Source organism: Haematobia irritans, chromosome 2, assembly GCF_050003625.1.
Source record: "Haematobia irritans isolate KBUSLIRL chromosome 2, ASM5000362v1, whole genome shotgun sequence".
NCBI lineage: Eukaryota > Metazoa > Arthropoda > Insecta > Diptera > Muscidae > Haematobia > Haematobia irritans.
The window spans coordinates 178,676,691-178,695,466 of record NC_134398.1 but is presented as its reverse complement, the minus strand read 5'-3'; the positions used below and the strand labels follow the sequence as shown (position 1 = coordinate 178,695,466).

The following is an 18,776-nucleotide window of genomic DNA, read 5'->3' as shown; positions in this document are numbered from 1 at the left end:
TTTCTATAGAAAATTTTGTCAAAATTTTTATTTCTATAGAAAATTTTGTGAAAATTTTATTTCTATAGAAAATTTTGTTAAAATTTTATTTCTGTAGAAAATTTTGTCAAAATTGTATGTCTACTTTGTCAAGCAGAATTATATACGTATTGGATCGATCTGTTTTGATTTAATATATACCACGTATGGACTTACATACAATTTAGAAGATGGTGTTAGGAGGTTTTAAGATACCTTGCCATCGGCAAGCGTTACCGCAACTTAAGTAATTCGATTGTGGATGGCAGTGTTTAGATGAAGTTTCTACGCTATCCATGATGGAGGGTACATAAGCTTCGGCCTGGCCGAACTTACGGCCGTATATACTTGTTTTTTTTTTTTTTGGCACGTCAAGTTCGAAGATGGGCTACATTGGTTCTCATTTTGATATTGCCCCTATATAAACCGACCATCCGACTTGGGGTCTTGGGGGTCCTTCTGCGGCATCAACCAAAGCTGCCGGTCTGTTGTAATCACGTTACAACTTTCAATGATGGCGCTATCGTCCTGCAATTTGGGACAAATTCGTTATTTTTTTTTTTTTTGGTCACGTCAAGTTCAAAGATGGGCTATATTGGTCCACATTTTGATATTGCCCCTATATAAACCGACCATCCGACTTGGGGTCTTTGGCTTTTAGAAACCGAATTTTCTATCCGATTTGCCTGAAATTTAAAATCTAGAGATATTTTAGTAACCTAAATAGGTGTGCCGAAAATTGTGCCTATCGGTCCATGTTTTGGTATAGCCCCCAATATAGACCGATCTCCCGATTTTACTATTTGGGCGTCTACCCGATTTACCTGAAATATGGAATCTAAAGATATTCTAGGGCCACAAAAAGGTGTGTCGAAATTGGGGTGTATCGGTCTATATTTTTACATAACTCCCATATCGACCGATCACCCGATTTTACTTCTTGGGCTTCTAAAGACTGTAGTTTTTATCCAATTTGCCTGAAATTTGAAATCTAGAAGTATTCTAGGACCAAGAATAGGTGTGTTGAAAATGGTGCCTTTCGGTTTATATTTAGGTATAACCCTAATATAGACCTATCTCCCGATTTTACTTCTAAGGCTTCTAGAAACCGCATCTTCAATCCGATTTCCCTGAAATTGGAAATCTAGAGGTGTTTTAGGACCACATATAGGTGTGTTGAAAATGGTGCCTATTAGTCTATATTTTGGTATAACCCCTATATAGACTGATCTCCCGATTTTACTTCTTGGGATTCTAGAAATTATAGTTTCTATCCGATTTCCCTGAAATTGGAAATCTACACAGAAAAAAATTTCACGAAAATTTTTCCAATTAAAATCTTAATTGAGTTTTAAAAAAATATTCAATTAAAAATTTAATTGATTCAACAATTTTTTTAATTGAAATAAAAATCAATCACACAAATTAATAGTATCAATTAAATATTTAATTGGATCAATTAATTTTTTAATTGACTGTCAATTAATTTTTTAATTGATACTATCATTTCTGTGATTGAAGTCATTTCAATTAAAAAATTAATTGGATCAATTAATTTCATGATTGAATCAGAAAAAAATTTTTGTGTGTAGAGGTGTCGATATAGACAGATCTCCCGATTTAGCTCCTTGGGTTTATATCAACCGTAGTTTTTATCCAATTTGCCTCAAATTGTAATGGTTTTAGTTTTTATCGGTACATTTGGTGAAGCCTCCATATAGACCGATTTCACTTCTTGAGGGTTTAGAAAGCGCACTTATCATGAAAACTGCATGAAACTGAAAATAAAATTTCCAGATTTTACTTCTGCTAATCATTTGGAAAATGGGGCTTAAAATCTACATAATTAAGATTTCAAATCAAGGCGTTATTTCATTATTTTCTTGCACACTTACACGAGATGTTTATGATTCCTCTTGAACTCAAAAAAAAAAAAAAAAAACGCTTGTTAAAATCCAGAATCTGATTTAGTCTTGATAGGAAGAATCTTTGAATTTATCTTCGGAAATGAATAGTTTAAATGAGCCTGAATCAGATGGGGATGTCAACTTAATATAACCATCTTCGGGAAGCGTACTGGTTGAAATGATCTGCTTAGGAGAATATATGTCATTAAACCCCCCTGAAATTCTATATATTATCAACCAGCTACAACGAAGAATTTTCAAAGGAAACTATTATATTTAATTCATGGTGGTGGGTACTTAAAATTCGCCCCGGCCTAACTTACTGCTATATATATATTTTTTTATAATACGCTTTTTGTGTACATTTTATGCACTGACAAACCCAGATATTTATTTTACTTTATTTGTAATTTTTGTCTTTCTATCTCTTTTTCTATAGCAATGCAACGTTAATCCTTGCACTCATGGTGGTACCTGCTGGTCCAGTGGTGATTCATTCTATTGTGCTTGCCGTCCTGGCTATACAGGCACTATGTGTGAAGGTGAGTATTTTTTAGGTATACCAAAAAAAAATCAAATTCAGCTTTTTAGGTCAACCGATGAAAACTGAATGAAATATTATCTTAAGCTAAAATGCAATTTAATGTGATGGTATTAAAAATGATGGCAATAATATTTCGAAATAAAGTGAAATGATTGAAATGAGTTGGTCCATATCGGTCCATAATTATGTATAGCCCCCATATAAACCGATACGCAGATTTGACCTCCAGAGCCTCTTGGGGGAACAAAACTCATCCGATCCGGTTAAAATTTGGTGTGTGGTGTTAAAATATGGTCTCTAAAAACCATAAAAAAATTGGTCCATACCGGTATATTATTATATATAGCCCCCATATAAACCGATCCCCAGATTTGATCTGCGGATCCTCTTTGGAGGAGAAAAATTCATCCGATCCATTTGAAATTTGGTTTGTGGTGTTAGTATATGGTCTCTAACAACCATACAAAAATTGGTCCATAATTATAGATAGCCCCCATATAAATTGATCCCCAGATTTGACCTACGGAAACTCTTGGAAGAGCAAGTTTCATTCGTTCTGGTTGAAATTTGGTACGTGGTGTTACTATATGGTCTCTCACAACCATACAAAAATTGGTCCATATCGGTCCTTAATTATATATAGCCCCCAATCAACCGATCCCCAGATTTGACCTACTGAACCTCTTGGAGGAGCAAAATTCATCCGATTCAGTTGAAATTTGGTACATTGCGCTAGTATATGGCCGCTAATAGCCATGCAAAAATTGCTCCATATCGCCAAAAATAATCTACCAAAATTTTATTTCTACAGAAAATTTTGTCAAAATTTTATTTCTATAGAAAAATTTCTCAAAATTTTATTTCTTTAGAAAATGTTTTCAACATTTTATTTCTATGGAAAAATTTGTCAAAAATTTATTTATATAGAAAATTTTGTCAAAATTTTATTTCTGTGGAAAAACTTGTCAAAATTTTATTTTTATAGAAAACTTTGTCAAAATTTTATTTCTATAGAAAATTTTGTCAAAAATTTTTTCCATACAAAATTTTATTTCTATAGAAAATGTTGTCAAAATTTTAGTTCTATAGAAAATTTTGTCAAAATTTTATTTCTATGGAAAATTTTGTCAAAATTTTATTTCTGTACAAAATTTTGTCAAAATTTTAGTTCTATAGAAAATTTTGTTAAAATTGTATTTCCATAGAAAATTTTGTCAAAATTGTAGTTCTATAGGATTTTTTTCAAAATTATCTTTTTTAGAAATTTTTGTCAAAATTTTTATTTCTTTAGAAAATGTTGTCCATGGAAAAATTTGTCAAAAATGTATTTATATAGAAAATTTTGTTAAAATTTTACTTCTATAGAAAATTTTGTCAAAATTTTATTTTAATAGAAAATTTTCTCACAATTCAATTTCGATAGAAAATTTTGTCAAAATTTTATTTCGATAGAAAATTTTGTAAAATTTTATTTCGATAGAAAATTTTGTAAAATTTTATTTCTATAAGAAATTTTTTCAAAATTCAATTTCTATAGTAAATTTTCGCAAAATTCAATTCCTATAGAAAATTTTGTCAAAAAATTATTTCTATAGAAAATTTTGTCAAAATTTTATTCCAATAGGAAATTTTAACAAAATTTTATTTCTATAGAAAATTTTGTCAAAATGTTATTTCCATAGGAAAATTTGTCAAAATTTTATTTCTATAGAAAATTTTGTCAAAGTTTGGTTTCTATAGAAAATTTTGTCAAAGTTTGGTTTCTATAGAAAATTTTGTCAAAATTTTATTTCTATAGAAAATTTTGTCAAAATTTTGTTTCTATAGAACATTTTATCAATTTGTTTTTTTTTCTATAGAAAATTTTGTCAAAATGTTATTTCCATAGAAAAATTTGTCAAAATTTTATTTCTATAGAAATTTTAGTCAAAATTTTATTTCTATTGAAAATTTTGTCAAAGTTTGGTTTCTATAGAAAATTTTGTCAAAATTTTATTTCTATAGAAAATTTTGTCAAAATTTTATTTCTATAGAACATTTTATCAATTTTTTTTTTTTATAGAAAACTTTGTCAAAATTCTAGTTCTATAGAAAATTTTGTATAAATTTTTTTTCTATAGAAAATTTTGTCAAAATTTTATTTCTATAGAACATTTTATCAATTTGTTTTTTTTTTTCTATAGAAAATTTTGTCAAAATGTTATTTCCATAGAAAAATTTGTCAAAATTTTATTTCTATAGAAATTTTAGTCAAAATTTTATTTCTATTGAAAATTTTGTCAAAGTTTGTTTTCTATAGAAAATTTTGTTAAAATTTTATTTCTATAGAAAATTTTGTCAAAATTTTATTTCTATAGAAAATTTTGTCAAAATTTTATTTCTATAGAAAATTTTGTCAAAATTTTATTTCTATAGAACATTTTATCTATTTGTTTTTTTTTTCTATAGAAAACTTTGTCAAAATTCTAATTCTATAGAAAATTTTGTATAAATTTTTTTTCTATAGAAAATTTTGTCAAAATTTTATTTCTATAGAAAATTTGGCAAAAAATGTTTTCAAATTATTATTTCTATAGAAAAATTTGTCAATTTTTTTTCTATAAAAATATCATTTCAATAAAAAATTTTTTCAAAACATTATTTCTATAGAAAGATAAAGTACCTCTTAGTTGGAGAGGTATGTTTTGCAAAATCTAGCAAAACAGCAAAAATTTTACCATTCTACCATACATTTACCATTTTTGGTAGAATTTTGCCGACTTTGCCAATCGTGGTTCCATAACGAGTAACCTTTTTTTCTGAAGGCAATGAATTGAAATGTTTTCGTAAATTTTTGCTTAAGAAATTTTAGTCAAAATTTTATTTCTATAGAAAATTTGGTCAAAATTTTATTTCTATAGAAAATTTTGTCAAAATTTTATTTCTGTGGAAAATTTTGTCAAAAGTTTATTTCTATATAATATTTGGCAAAAAATGTTTTCAAATTATTATTTCTATAGACAACTTTTTTCAAAGCTTTATTCCTATAGAAAAATTTGTCAAAATTTTATTTCTATAAAAATTTTATTTTCATAAAAAATTTTGTCAAAAATTTATTTCTATAGAAAATTAAAATACATCTTAATTAGAGGGGTATGTTTTGCAAAATCTAGCAAAACAGCAAAAATTTTACCATTCTACCATACATTTACCATTTTTGGTAGAATTTTGCCAACTTTGCCAACCGTGGTTCCTTAACGAGTAACCTTTTTTTCTGAAGGCAATGAATTGAAATGCTCTTGCCAGCAATAAAAACACTGGCACAGGAATAGATCTCTCGATTTTAAGCCAAGTACTTTAGAAATTAAAGCACCCTGATTTCATTACTTATTTACCACCCTGTATTTCTCTCCATTGTATATTTATAAATAATTTCAAATAAGCTTGACATTTATCTGGAATATCTCATATCAACCTAAATTCAAACACATATACATTTGAGAAGTTATTTGCCCCAATATTGGTATTGGTATGCGTTTGTATTATGTTTCCATTTTTGTTTTGGTTTTTTGCTTTTGTAGCTTTCATTATGTTTAGTAATAATTTGGTTATTGTGTTATTTCAAATGAAATTCTCCAAATAGTTGTTCTCATGATGTTGTTTTTCTTGTTTCTATTTTCATGTTTATTGGACTATCTGGATGCATACATATGTGCTTGGTATGCTGGTTTTCTCCCCCCAAATGATTGGTGAATATATGCGTATGCGTATTCGTGTGTATGTGTGTGTCGGTGTACATGGTGTTTTGGGACAAAACATAAAACAGATGAATTTGTTGTGGAGACGGTGGTTAGTTCCAGTGAATTTATGGTCGACGATACCAGTGCTCGGAATTTTAATGATAAAAGTTTTGGTTCATCAGTGGTCCTAAAGAGTCCTATTGAATTGCACAATGCATATACGGCAGCCATTGTTTTGGCTTTGGTTATATTTTTCGTCGCACTTTATGTAAGTATAACAAAAATATTTAGATTTCTACACAAAACAAAATACAATACACAGACAAAAAGGTAAACTGGTTTAGAGGCAAAATTTTCTACTTTAGTCGAAAATTGAATTAAATTGCATGCCACTTTCCAAAGTTTTATGAGACATTATTAAAATATTGAATAATACAAACATACTTTTCCTCTGTTGGTTAAGATACTCTGGTAGTTTAATCAACGCATGGTTTTAAGCTGAAATCGAAACAAGAAATATATAAGATTTGCAAAAATTTGTAAGCTGAACATTAAAAACTGAATATACCAACTAAAGAGAAAACGCTCATTTCGACCACAAAATAGCTCACTTTTTTTCAAACCTTAACTTATTTCTTATACTATTAATGAACTTTGCCAAATATGTATCATTTGTACATTTGATTTTCAACAAGATTTAGTTAAACTTTCAATGAAATCGGTTCATAAATGATTATGATTAATATGACTGATCAATTAATTTGTGCAAATTCGTATAACTTTTGTTATTCTCATATTGATAACAAAAACGGAGTTATTCATTCTGCCGAAGTGAAACTTTAACATTATAGTACATGCATGCAGGTATTTTTTAATATGACCTAAAACATTTACAAATGGAGTATAAAATTATAAAAATCGGTTAAAACTTATTTATAGACCATCGCTTGACAATGAAAAGGAACCTCCTTTTTAAAGTCGTGACCAAACGATGCATTGCATTCAGGGCTGCCAGGGCTCGTGCCTAAAATAATTTACTCAAATTTGAGGAAAATTTTACCAAAAACCTACCAAATTTAAAAAAAATATTTTAAAGTTATTGATCACAGTTTTGTTCCATAGAAAATCTTGTTCTAAATTTATTATTACGGCTAATTTTGTTAAAATTTTACTTCTTTGGAAAATTTTAAATCTATAGAAAATTCTATTTCTATAGAAAATTTTGTCAAATTTTATTTTAATAGAAAATTTTGTCAAAATTTTATCTCCATAGAAAATTTTGTAAAAATTTCTATACAAAAGTTTCTTCTAAATTCATTTCTACAGAAAATTTTGTCAAAATTTTATTTCTACAGAAAATCTTACAAAATTTTATATCCATAGAAAATTTTGTAAAGATTGTATATCTAAAAAAAATTTTCTTACAATTTTATTTCTATAGAAAATTTGGTCAAATTTTACTTCTATAAAAAATTTTGTCAAATTTTAATTCTATAGAAAAATGATTAGTTTTGCGGGAACATTTGTCAAAATTTTATTTTTATAGAAAATCTTTTCTTTGTATTTCTATAGAAAATTTTGTCAAATTTTATTTCAATAGAAAATTTTGTCAAATTTTATTTCTATACAAAATTTTGTTTTAAATTTATTTCTACAGAAAATTTTGCCAAAATTTTATTTCCATAGACAATTTTGTAACGATTGTATTTCTATAGAAAATTTTCTTAAAGTTTTTTTCTATAGAAAATTTGGTCAAATTTTATTTCTATAGAGAATTTGGTCAAATTTTATTTCTAAAAAAAATTTGTCAAATTTTATTTCTATGGAGATTTTTTTTTTTTTATTTTTAAAGAAAATTTTGTTAAAATTGTATATCGATATAGAAATTTCTCATAACATTTAAAAAAACAAATTTCTGTAAACATTTTCTTATAAGTTTATTTCTACCTTGTCCAAATTGGATTTATATAGATAATTATTTCAAAACTTTATTTCTATAGAAAATTTTCTTATAAATTTTCTTTCTTGTACAAAACAAATTTCTATCAGCATTTTATTTCTATAGAAAATTTTGTCAAAATTTTATTTCTATAGAAAATTCTGTAAATTTTTTTTTTCTATAGAAAATTTTGTCAAATTTTATTTCTATAGAAAATTTTTATTTCCACAGAAGATTTTTTAAAAACTGTTTCTTAAAGTTGTATTTCTGTAGAAACTTTGGTCAAATTTTACTTCTATAAAAATTTTGTCAAATTCTAATTCTATAGAAAATTGATTAATTTTGAAGGAAAATTTGTCAATTTTTTTTTTTCTATAGAAAATCTTGTCTTTGGATTTCTATAAAAAAAATTTTGTCATATTTTATTTCTATAAAAAATTTTGTTTTAAATTTATTTCTACAGAAAATTTTGTCAAAATTTTATTTTCATAGAAAATTTTGTAACGATGTAGAAATTTTTCTTAAAGTTTTATTTCTATAGAAAATTTGGTCAAATTTTACTTCAATAAAAAATTTTGTTAAATTTTAATTCTATAGAAAATTGATTAATTTTGCGCGAATATTTGTCAAAATTTTATTTTTATAGAAGATCTTGTCATTGTATTTCTATAGAAAATTTTGTCAAATTTTATTTCAATAGAAAATTTTGTTTTAAATTTATTTCCATAGACAATTTTGTTAAAATGTTATATCTATATAGAATTTTCTCATAAAATTAAAAAAAAAAAAACAAATTTCTTTAAACATTTTCTTATAAGTTTAAATCTACCTTTGTCCAAATTGGATTTATATAGAAAATTATTTCAAAACTTTATTTCTAAAGAAAATTTTCTTATAAAATTTGTTAAAAAAAAATTCTATCAACATTTTATTTATATAGAGATTTTTGTCAAAATTTTATTTCTATAGAAAATACTATCAAGTTTTTTCTATAGAAAATTTTGTCAAATTTTATTTCTACATAAAATTTATATTTCCTTCGTTTTGTTTTGTTTCGTTCTTTAATCATTGTTGTTGTTTTTGATTTCAGCTTAAAACTATGCATTGACTAAACTATAAGTGTAGCTTAACCAACAAAGGAAAATAATGTTTGTCAAATTTATTTGGGCAAAGCCCTATAGACTGCAAGATGGTTGGATGGACGCACGTTTCGGAATTACCACATTCCTCATCAGCATCCTCGACTTGCAGCAAAACTATAAACCAATTATCAGAATAAATTCATGCAGTTCATCAAACCCAACAATGAACCACACTTGAACCTTCCGAAAATGGATTTTACATGATAGCCGGTTTATGCCGAAATAAATTCGTACAATCATATTTCTTGTCCTTTGCCACCGTCAAATCATCGATTTGAGTACAGTGGGCTGGGTTTATTTTGAGCGTGCTTCCTCTTTTTTCATTCGTTTTGTTTTGTTATTGTTGGTTTTGTTCTTTAATCATTGTTGTTGTTTTTGATTTCAGCTTAAAACCATTCATTGACTAAACTACAAGTGTAGCTTAACCAACAGAGGAAAAGAATGTTTGGCAAAGCCCAAATACATTTGACAAAATTTAGTCACATTCTAGAAAATTTGGTCGAATTCGACTTCTATAAACAATTTTGACAAACCTTAATTCTATGGAAAGTTGATTAATTTTGCGGGAACATTTGTCAAAATTTTATTTCTATAGGAAAATTTATTCTAATTGTATTTCTACAAAAAATTTTGTCAAAATTTTATTTCTACAAAAAATCTTTCAAAATTTTATTTCCGTAGAAAATTTTGTAAACATCTTAAGTATAAAGAAATGTTTCTAAAAGTCTTATTTCTATAGAAAATTTGAAAAATTTTATTTCTATAAAAAATTTTGTCAAATTTTAATTCTATAGAAAATTGATTAATTTTGCAGGACAATTTTTCAAAATTTTATTTCTATAGAAAATCTTGTCAAAATTTTATTCTAATAGTAAAGTTTCTTATAAATGAATTTCAACAGAAAATTTTGTCAACGTTTTATTTCTACAGAAAATCTTTCAAAATTTTATTTCCATAGAAAATTTTGTAAAGATTGTATGTCTAAAGAAATTTTTCTTAAAGTTTTAATTCTATAGAAAATTTGGTCAAATTTTACTACTATAAAAAAAATTTGGTCAAATTTTACTTCTATAAAAAATTTTGCCAAATTTTAATTTTATGGAAAGATGATTAATTTTGCGGGAAAATTTGTCAAAATTTTTTTTCTATAGAAAATCTTGTCAAAAATTTATTTCTATAGGAAAGTTTCTTCTAAATGTATTTCTACAGAACACTTTCTCAAAATGTTATTTTTACAGAAAATCTTTAAAAATTTTATTTCCATAGGAAATTTTTTACAAATTGTATGTCTAAAGAAATTTTTCTTAAATTTTTATTTCTCTAGAAAATTTTGTCAAATTTTAACGCTATAGAAAATTTATTTATTTTTACCGAAAATTTTGTCAAAATCTTACTTGTATAGAAAAATGTAAAAACTGTATTTCTGTAAAAAAATTTTCTTATATAATTTTTTTAAAAAAAATCTATAAAAATTTTCTTAAAATTTTATTTCTAATATTGTCTACATTGTATTTCTATAGAAGATTTGTCCAATTTTTATGTCTATAGCAATTTTTGTCAAAATTGTATCTCTATAAAAAATTTGTCAAATTTTAATTCTATAGAAAATTTTGTTTTAAATTTATTTCTGCAGAAAATTTTGTCAAATTTTATTTCCCTAAAAAATGTTGTCAAATTTTAAGTCTATAGAAAATTTTGTTTTAAATTTATTTCTACAGAAAATTTTGTCAAAATTTTGTTTCCATTGAAAATTTTGTAACGACTGTATATCTATAGAAATTTTTCTTAAGGTTTTATTTCTATAGAAAATTTGGTAAAATTTTTTTCTATAAAAAACTTGTCAAATTATATTTCTATGGAGAATTTATTTATTTTTACTGAAACTATTGTCAAAATTTTATTTCTATAGAAAATTTTCTTAAAGTTTTTTTCTATAGAAAATTTGGTCAAATTTTATTTCTATAGAGAATTTGGTCAAATTTTATTTCTAAAAAAAATTTGTCAAATTTTATTTCTATGGAGATTTTTTTTTTTTTATTTTTAAAGAAAATTTTGTTAAAATTGTATATCGATATAGAAATTTCTCATAACATTTAAAAAAACAAATTTCTGTAAACATTTTCTTATAAGTTTATTTCTACCTTGTCCAAATTGGATTTATATAGATAATTATTTCAAAACTTTATTTCTATAGAAAATTTTCTTATAAATTTTCTTTCTTGTACAAAACAAATTTCTATCAGCATTTTATTTCTATAGAAAATTTTGTCAAAATTTTATTTCTATAGAAAATTCTGTAAATTTTTTTTTCTATAGAAAATTTTGTCAAATTTTATTTCTATAGAAAATTTTTATTTCCACAGAAGATTTTTTAAAAACTGTTTCTTAAAGTTGTATTTCTGTAGAAACTTTGGTCAAATTTTACTTCTATAAAAATTTTGTCAAATTCTAATTCTATAGAAAATTGATTAATTTTGAAGGAAAATTTGTCAATTTTTTTTTTTCTATAGAAAATCTTGTCTTTGGATTTCTATAAAAAAAATTTTGTCATATTTTATTTCTATAAAAAATTTTGTTTTAAATTTATTTCTACAGAAAATTTTGTCAAAATTTTATTTTTATAGAAGATCTTGTCATTGTATTTCTATAGAAAATTTTGTCAAATTTTATTTCAATAGAAAATTTTGTTTTAAATTTATTTCCATAGACAATTTTGTTAAAATGTTATATCTATATAGAATTTTCTCATAAAATTAAAAAAAAAAAACAAATTTCTTTAAACATTTTCTTATAAGTTTAAATCTACCTTTGTCCAAATTGGATTTATATAGAAAATTATTTCAAAACTTTATTTCTAAAGAAAATTTTCTTATAAAATTTGTTAAAAAAAAATTCTATCAACATTTTATTTATATAGAGATTTTTGTCAAAATTTTATTTCTATAGAAAATACTATCAAGTTTTTTCTATAGAAAATTTTGTCAAATTTTATTTCTACATAAAATTTATATTTCCTTCGTTTTGTTTTGTTTCGTTCTTTAATCATTGTTGTTGTTTTTGATTTCAGCTTAAAACTATGCATTGACTAAACTATAAGTGTAGCTTAACCAACAAAGGAAAATAATGTTTGTCAAATTTATTTGGGCAAAGCCCTATAGACTGCAAGATGGTTGGATGGACGCACGTTTCGGAATTACCACATTCCTCATCAGCATCCTCGACTTGCAGCAAAACTATAAACCAATTATCAGAATAAATTCATGCAGTTCATCAAACCCAACCAATGAACCACACTTGAACCTTCCGAAAATGGATTTTACATGATAGCCGGTTTATGCCGAAATAAATTCGTACAATCATATTTCTTGTCCTTTGCCACCGTCAAATCATCGATTTGAGTACAGTGGGCTGGGTTTATTTTGAGCGTGCTTCCTCTTTTTTCATTCGTTTTGTTTTGTTATTGTTGGTTTTGTTCTTTAATCATTGTTGTTGTTTTTGATTTCAGCTTAAAACCATTCATTGACTAAACTACAAGTGTAGCTTAACCAACAGAGGAAAAGAATGTTTGGCAAAGCCCAAATACATTTGACAAAATTTAGTCACATTCTAGAAAATTTGGTCGAATTCGACTTCTATAAACAATTTTGACAAACCTTAATTCTATGGAAAGTTGATTAATTTTGCGGGAACATTTGTCAAAATTTTATTTCTATAGGAAAATTTATTCTAATTGTATTTCTACAAAAAATTTTGTCAAAATTTTATTTCTACAAAAAATCTTTCAAAATTTTATTTCCGTAGAAAATTTTGTAAACATCTTAAGTATAAAGAAATGTTTCTAAAAGTCTTATTTCTATAGAAAATTTGAAAAATTTTATTTCTATAAAAAATTTTGTCAAATTTTAATTCTATAGAAAATTGATTAATTTTGCAGGACAATTTTTCAAAATTTTATTTCTATAGAAAATCTTGTCAAAATTTTATTCTAATAGTAAAGTTTCTTATAAATGAATTTCAACAGAAAATTTTGTCAACGTTTTATTTCTACAGAAAATCTTTCAAAATTTTATTTCCATAGAAATTTTGTAAAGATTGTATGTCTAAAGAAATTTTTCTTAAAGTTTAATTCTATAGAAAATTTGGTCAAATTTTACTACTATAAAAAAAATTTGGTCAAATTTTACTTCTATAAAAAATTTTGCCAAATTTTAATTTTATGGAAAGATGATTAATTTTGCGGGAAAATTTGTCAAAATTTTTTTTCTATAGAAAATCTTGTCAAAAATTTATTTCTATAGGAAAGTTTCTTCTAAATGTATTTCTACAGAACACTTTCTCAAAATGTTATTTTTACAGAAAATCTTTAAAAATTTTATTTCCATAGGAAATTTTTTACAAATTGTATGTCTAAAGAAATTTTTCTTAAATTTTTATTTCTCTAGAAAATTTTGTCAAATTTTAAACGCTATAGAAAATTTATTTATTTTTACCGAAAATTTTGTCAAAATCTTACTTGTATAGAAAATGTAAAAACTGTATTTCTGTAAAAAAATTTTCTTATATAATTTTTTTAAAAAAAATCTATAAAATTTTCTTAAAATTTTATTTCTAATATTGTCTACATTGTATTTCTATAGAAGATTTGTCCAATTTTTATGTCTATAGCAATTTTTGTCAAAATTGTATCTCTATAAAAAATTTGTCAAATTTTAATTCTATAGAAAATTTTGTTTTAAATTTATTTCTGCAGAAAATTTTGTCAAATTTTATTTCCCTAAAAAATGTTGTCAAATTTTAAGTCTATAGAAAATTTTGTTTTAAATTTATTTCTACAGAAAATTTTGTCAAAATTTTGTTTCCATTGAAAATTTTGTAACGACTGTATATCTATAGAAATTTTTCTTAAGGTTTTATTTCTATAGAAAATTTGGTAAAATTTTTTTCTATAAAAAACTGTCAAATTATATTTCTATGGAGAATTTATTTATTTTTACTGAAACTATTGTCAAAATTTTATTTCTATAGAAAATTTTCTTATAAAATTTGTATACATTTTTTTTTAATTATACCCTGCGCCACACTGTGGAACAGGGTATTATAAATTAGTGCAAATGTTTGTAACACCCAGAAAGAGACGAGATAGACACATGGTGTCTTTGGCAATAATGCTCGGGGTGGTTCCCTGAGTCGATATAACCATGTCCGTCTGTCCGTCCCGTCCGTCTGTCTGTGAACACATTTTTGTGATCAAAGTCTAGGTCGCAGTTTAAGTCCAATCGACTTCAAATTTGGCACATGTTCCTGGTTTGGGTCAGAATAGAACCCTATTGATTTTGGAAGAAATCGGTTCAGATTTAGATATAGCTCCCATATATATCTTTCGCCCGATATGCACTTATATGGATCCAGAAGCCAAAGTTTTATCCCGATTTGCTTGAAATTTTGCACGAGGAGTACAATTGGTAGTATTGTCGAGTGTGCCAAATTTGGTTGAAATCGATTCAGATTTAGATATAGCTCCTATATATATATCTTTCGCCCGATATGTACTTATGTGGACCCAGAAGCCAGAGTTTTATCCTGATTAGCTTAAAATTTTGCACAAGGAGTACAGTTGGTAGAATAGCCACGTGTGCCAAATTTGATTGAAATCGGTTCAGATTTAGATATAGCTTCCATATATATATATATATATATATATATATATATATATATATATATATATATATATATATATATATATATATATATATATATATATATATATGAAAATATATATATATATATATATATATATATATATATATATATATATATATATATATATATATATATATATATATATATATATATATATATATATATATATATATATATATATATATCTATATATCTATATATATATATATATATATATATATATATATATATATATATATATATATATATATATATATATATATATATATATATATATATATATATATATATATATATATATATATATATATATATATATATATATATATATATATATATATATATATATATATATATATATATATATATATATATATTTCGCCCGATATGGACTTATATGGCCCCAGAAGCCAGAGTCTTGGCCCAATTTGGTTGAAATTTTGCGCGAGGAGTACAATTGGTAGTATTGTCGAGTGTGCAAAATTTGATTGAAATCGGTTCAGATTTAGATATAGCTCCCATATATATCTTACGCCCGATATTGACTAATATCGTATAGAAGCCAGAGTTTTGGCCCAATTTGGTTGAAATTTTGCACTAGAAGTACAACTAGTAGTGTAGTCAAGTGTGCCAAATTTAGTTGAAATCGGTTCAGATTTAGATATAGCTCCCATATATAGCTTTCGCCCGATTTACACTCATATGACCACAGAGGCTAATTTTTTGCTCCGATTTAGTTGAAATTTTGCACAGGGAGTAGAATTAGCATTGTTGCTATGCGTGCCAAATTTGGTTGAAATCGGTTCAGATTTAGATATAGCTCCCATGTATATGTTTTTCTGATTTCGACAAAAATGGTCAAAATGCCTACATTTTCCTTGTAAAATCGCCACTGCTTAGTCGAATAGTTAAAAAAATGACTCTAATTTTCTTAAACTTCTAATACATATATATATCGAGCGATAAATCATAAATAAACTTTTGCGAAGTTTCCTTAAAATTGCTTCAGATTTAAATGTTTCTCATATTTTGTTACTAACATTGTGTTCCACCCTAGTGCATTAGCCGACTTAAATTTTGAGTCTATAGATTTTGTAGAAGTCTATCAAATTCTATCCAGATCGAGTGATATTTAAATGTTTGTATTTGGGACAAACCTTTATATATAGCCCCCAACACATTTGACGGATGTGATATGGTATCGAAAATTTTGATCTACAAAGTGGTGCAGGGTATAATATAGTCGGCCCCGCCCGACTTTATACTTTCCTTACTTGTTTTCTAATAAGTTTGTTTCTTCTTTTGTCAAAATTGTATTTCTATAGAAAATTATTCCACAATTTTTTTTATCGAAAATTTTCTTATAAAGTTTTTATTGAACAAATTTCTATCAACATTTTCTTGAACGTTTATTTTTAATTATGTTAAAAATTGTATTTCTATAGAAAATTTTGTCAAAACCTTTTTTTTGGAATATTTTTAGCAAGTTTTATTTCTGTAGAAAATGTTGTTCTAAATTTATTTTAACAAAACTGTTGTCATAATTTTGGTTTGTAAGGTCTTAACCTCCCAGCAAAAAAGTTTGTAAGTTCTTCCAAAGGCACAACTTTAAAAGCACTTCCAGAAGATGCACTTTCAATAATGTTCTTTATTCTAACTACCCAGAAAGTTCTTTCAATTCAATTTTGTATAACTTGGTTTTTTTCATACTTTTAATGGGTAATTTTAATTTCTTTTGTTTAAAATACCTTAAAACGGAGTAAGAATTCGTAAAATGGTACAAATCATTTACATTTTTGTCGAAAAAATGCTAAATCCAATCTGAAAAAATTGTGAATTTTGGAAACTATTTAAAGTCAAATATTCGGACAAGCTTTACAATCCATTAAAAATTATAAAAAATTATAAAAATTATTTATTTGACAAAATATGCTATCACAGAATTTTTTAATTTACATCCAAAACATTGAATTCGGATCACACCTAAAGAAGTGATGTAAATTGAGTGCAACGGCTGTTGATATGGATGACTTCCGTCCTGTGATAAGCCCATGTTAAATTCATCGCTTCTGCGTCAATTTTGCACCACTTCCGGATCCAAAAAGAACATTTTCATTACTTTTTTGATGACGCTTTGTTTGCTGGGCTACTAAATGTTGCCACCGCTATCTTTTTTGTGCCTTATTTTACTTAACATCAGCAAAAAAAGGAAATTTTACCAATATATGGTTGTGTTCTTTAGGTAAAAATTTTTGGATGTTATTACAAGCACATAAATGTAGGCGGTTAGAAGCTTTCGTCTCAAGTTATTTTCCAAAAAAAAAGATAATCCACACAAAAGCCATAAAAACACAATTCCAAAACGGCTGTTATAATTTTAAAACTTTTAAATAAATTTTTAATCATAAATTACCAATACTGAGAAAATATATTTTTTATTTATTCTAAGATACTATTTATATAAAGAGGATTCAAATAAGATGAGTTAGTTTGGTATCCAAAGAAAATTTTATAGATTTTGAGATGGACGATTGGATGTTTATTTCATAAAAGGAGACAGGTTTGCTTTTAAAAATAACAATTGATATCAACCAAAAAGCCACCATGACAATACTTTCAGAACCATAGCAAAGATGCTGACTTTTGCCCTCGATAATTTCAAAAATGCTATCTTTGTTCACTTGAATAGTCATTGGACTATTGCCGATAATCTTATCTTTCATGTGGTCTCAAAGCAAGAAATCACAAAGTGTTCCATTACCAAATCCCTTTAGCCAATTGACATTAATGATCACTCGGCCTGATGGAGTATCCTAATGCCCCACACTGAAGAAAAGCTCATCCAGTTCCAAATATTTTGTATATATTTAAAATAATTAGGTTTACTTAAAATATTATTGACTCCAAGTCAGAGATGCGAGAAATTACAGGAAATGATATATACACAGAAAAAAAGTATTCAATCACGAAATTAATTGATCCAATTAATTTTTAATGATAGTATCAATGACAAAAATCAATTAAAAATTAATTGATACAATTAATTTAATGATTGATTTTTGTTTCAATTGCAAAAAATTTGTTGAATAAATTAAATTTTGGTGATATTTTTTCTATGTGTGAGAGTACTTAATTCACGCTTTAATTTAGGTTTTGCGTACTTAATAATAGTACACAAATTTTATTTAATTCACAGAAAACGCGTTAAAGCTTACCTTTTTAATGAATGAAGTGCACAAATAGTAATAAATATTTACTGCTGGGATTATTTATATTTTAGCACTTTTAATTTCAAGTTTTTTTTTGGCAAATAAATTGCTATTTGTGAAGCACTTTTAATTTCAAGTTTTTTTTTTTTTTTTGGCAAATAAATTGCTATTTGTGAATCGAGGAAACGTCACTTTACCTTTAAAAAAAAGTAAACCCTCTATTTCACTAAAACCAATTTAACTTTATTTTTGTTCGTGGAATTATTATGTTCAGAGAAAGTTTGCTTTACTTTAATAATTTTTGCGTACGTTAGTTAAATGAACTTAAAATCGTGAAGAAATTATACACAAATGCAGCATAAAAATTTACTAAATTCGTATTTCTTACAAAATAGTTCAATATTTCTTTAAATTCGAAAATTTTAATACAAATGCGCCCATCTTGAACTTCGTATGGCACTAAGACAATCTTACAATTTAGAACTCCAATTTTTTTGTTCAAGCTACAAATTTTTCTTTAACAAATGAAAAAAATTATTTATGTCTAATAAATTTTCTTTAATTTTTCGAAAAATATTTACTTATTTTTGTGATATCG

At 25.3% G+C, this 18,776-nt stretch overlaps 1 protein-coding gene across 1 annotated transcript in view; it reads left to right on the top strand.

Annotated features, from left to right (window-relative positions):
* wry (delta and Notch-like EGF repeat containing weary) overlaps window positions 1–18,776 on the top strand; it is a 333,478-nt gene that overhangs the window by 298,488 nt on the left and 16,214 nt on the right. The window contains exons 10-11 of the mRNA XM_075296948.1: window positions 2,365–2,467; window positions 6,275–6,456. Coding sequence (XP_075153063.1) covers window positions 2,365–2,467; window positions 6,275–6,456 — 285 coding nt within the window. The remainder of the gene's footprint in view (window positions 1–2,364; window positions 2,468–6,274; window positions 6,457–18,776) is intronic.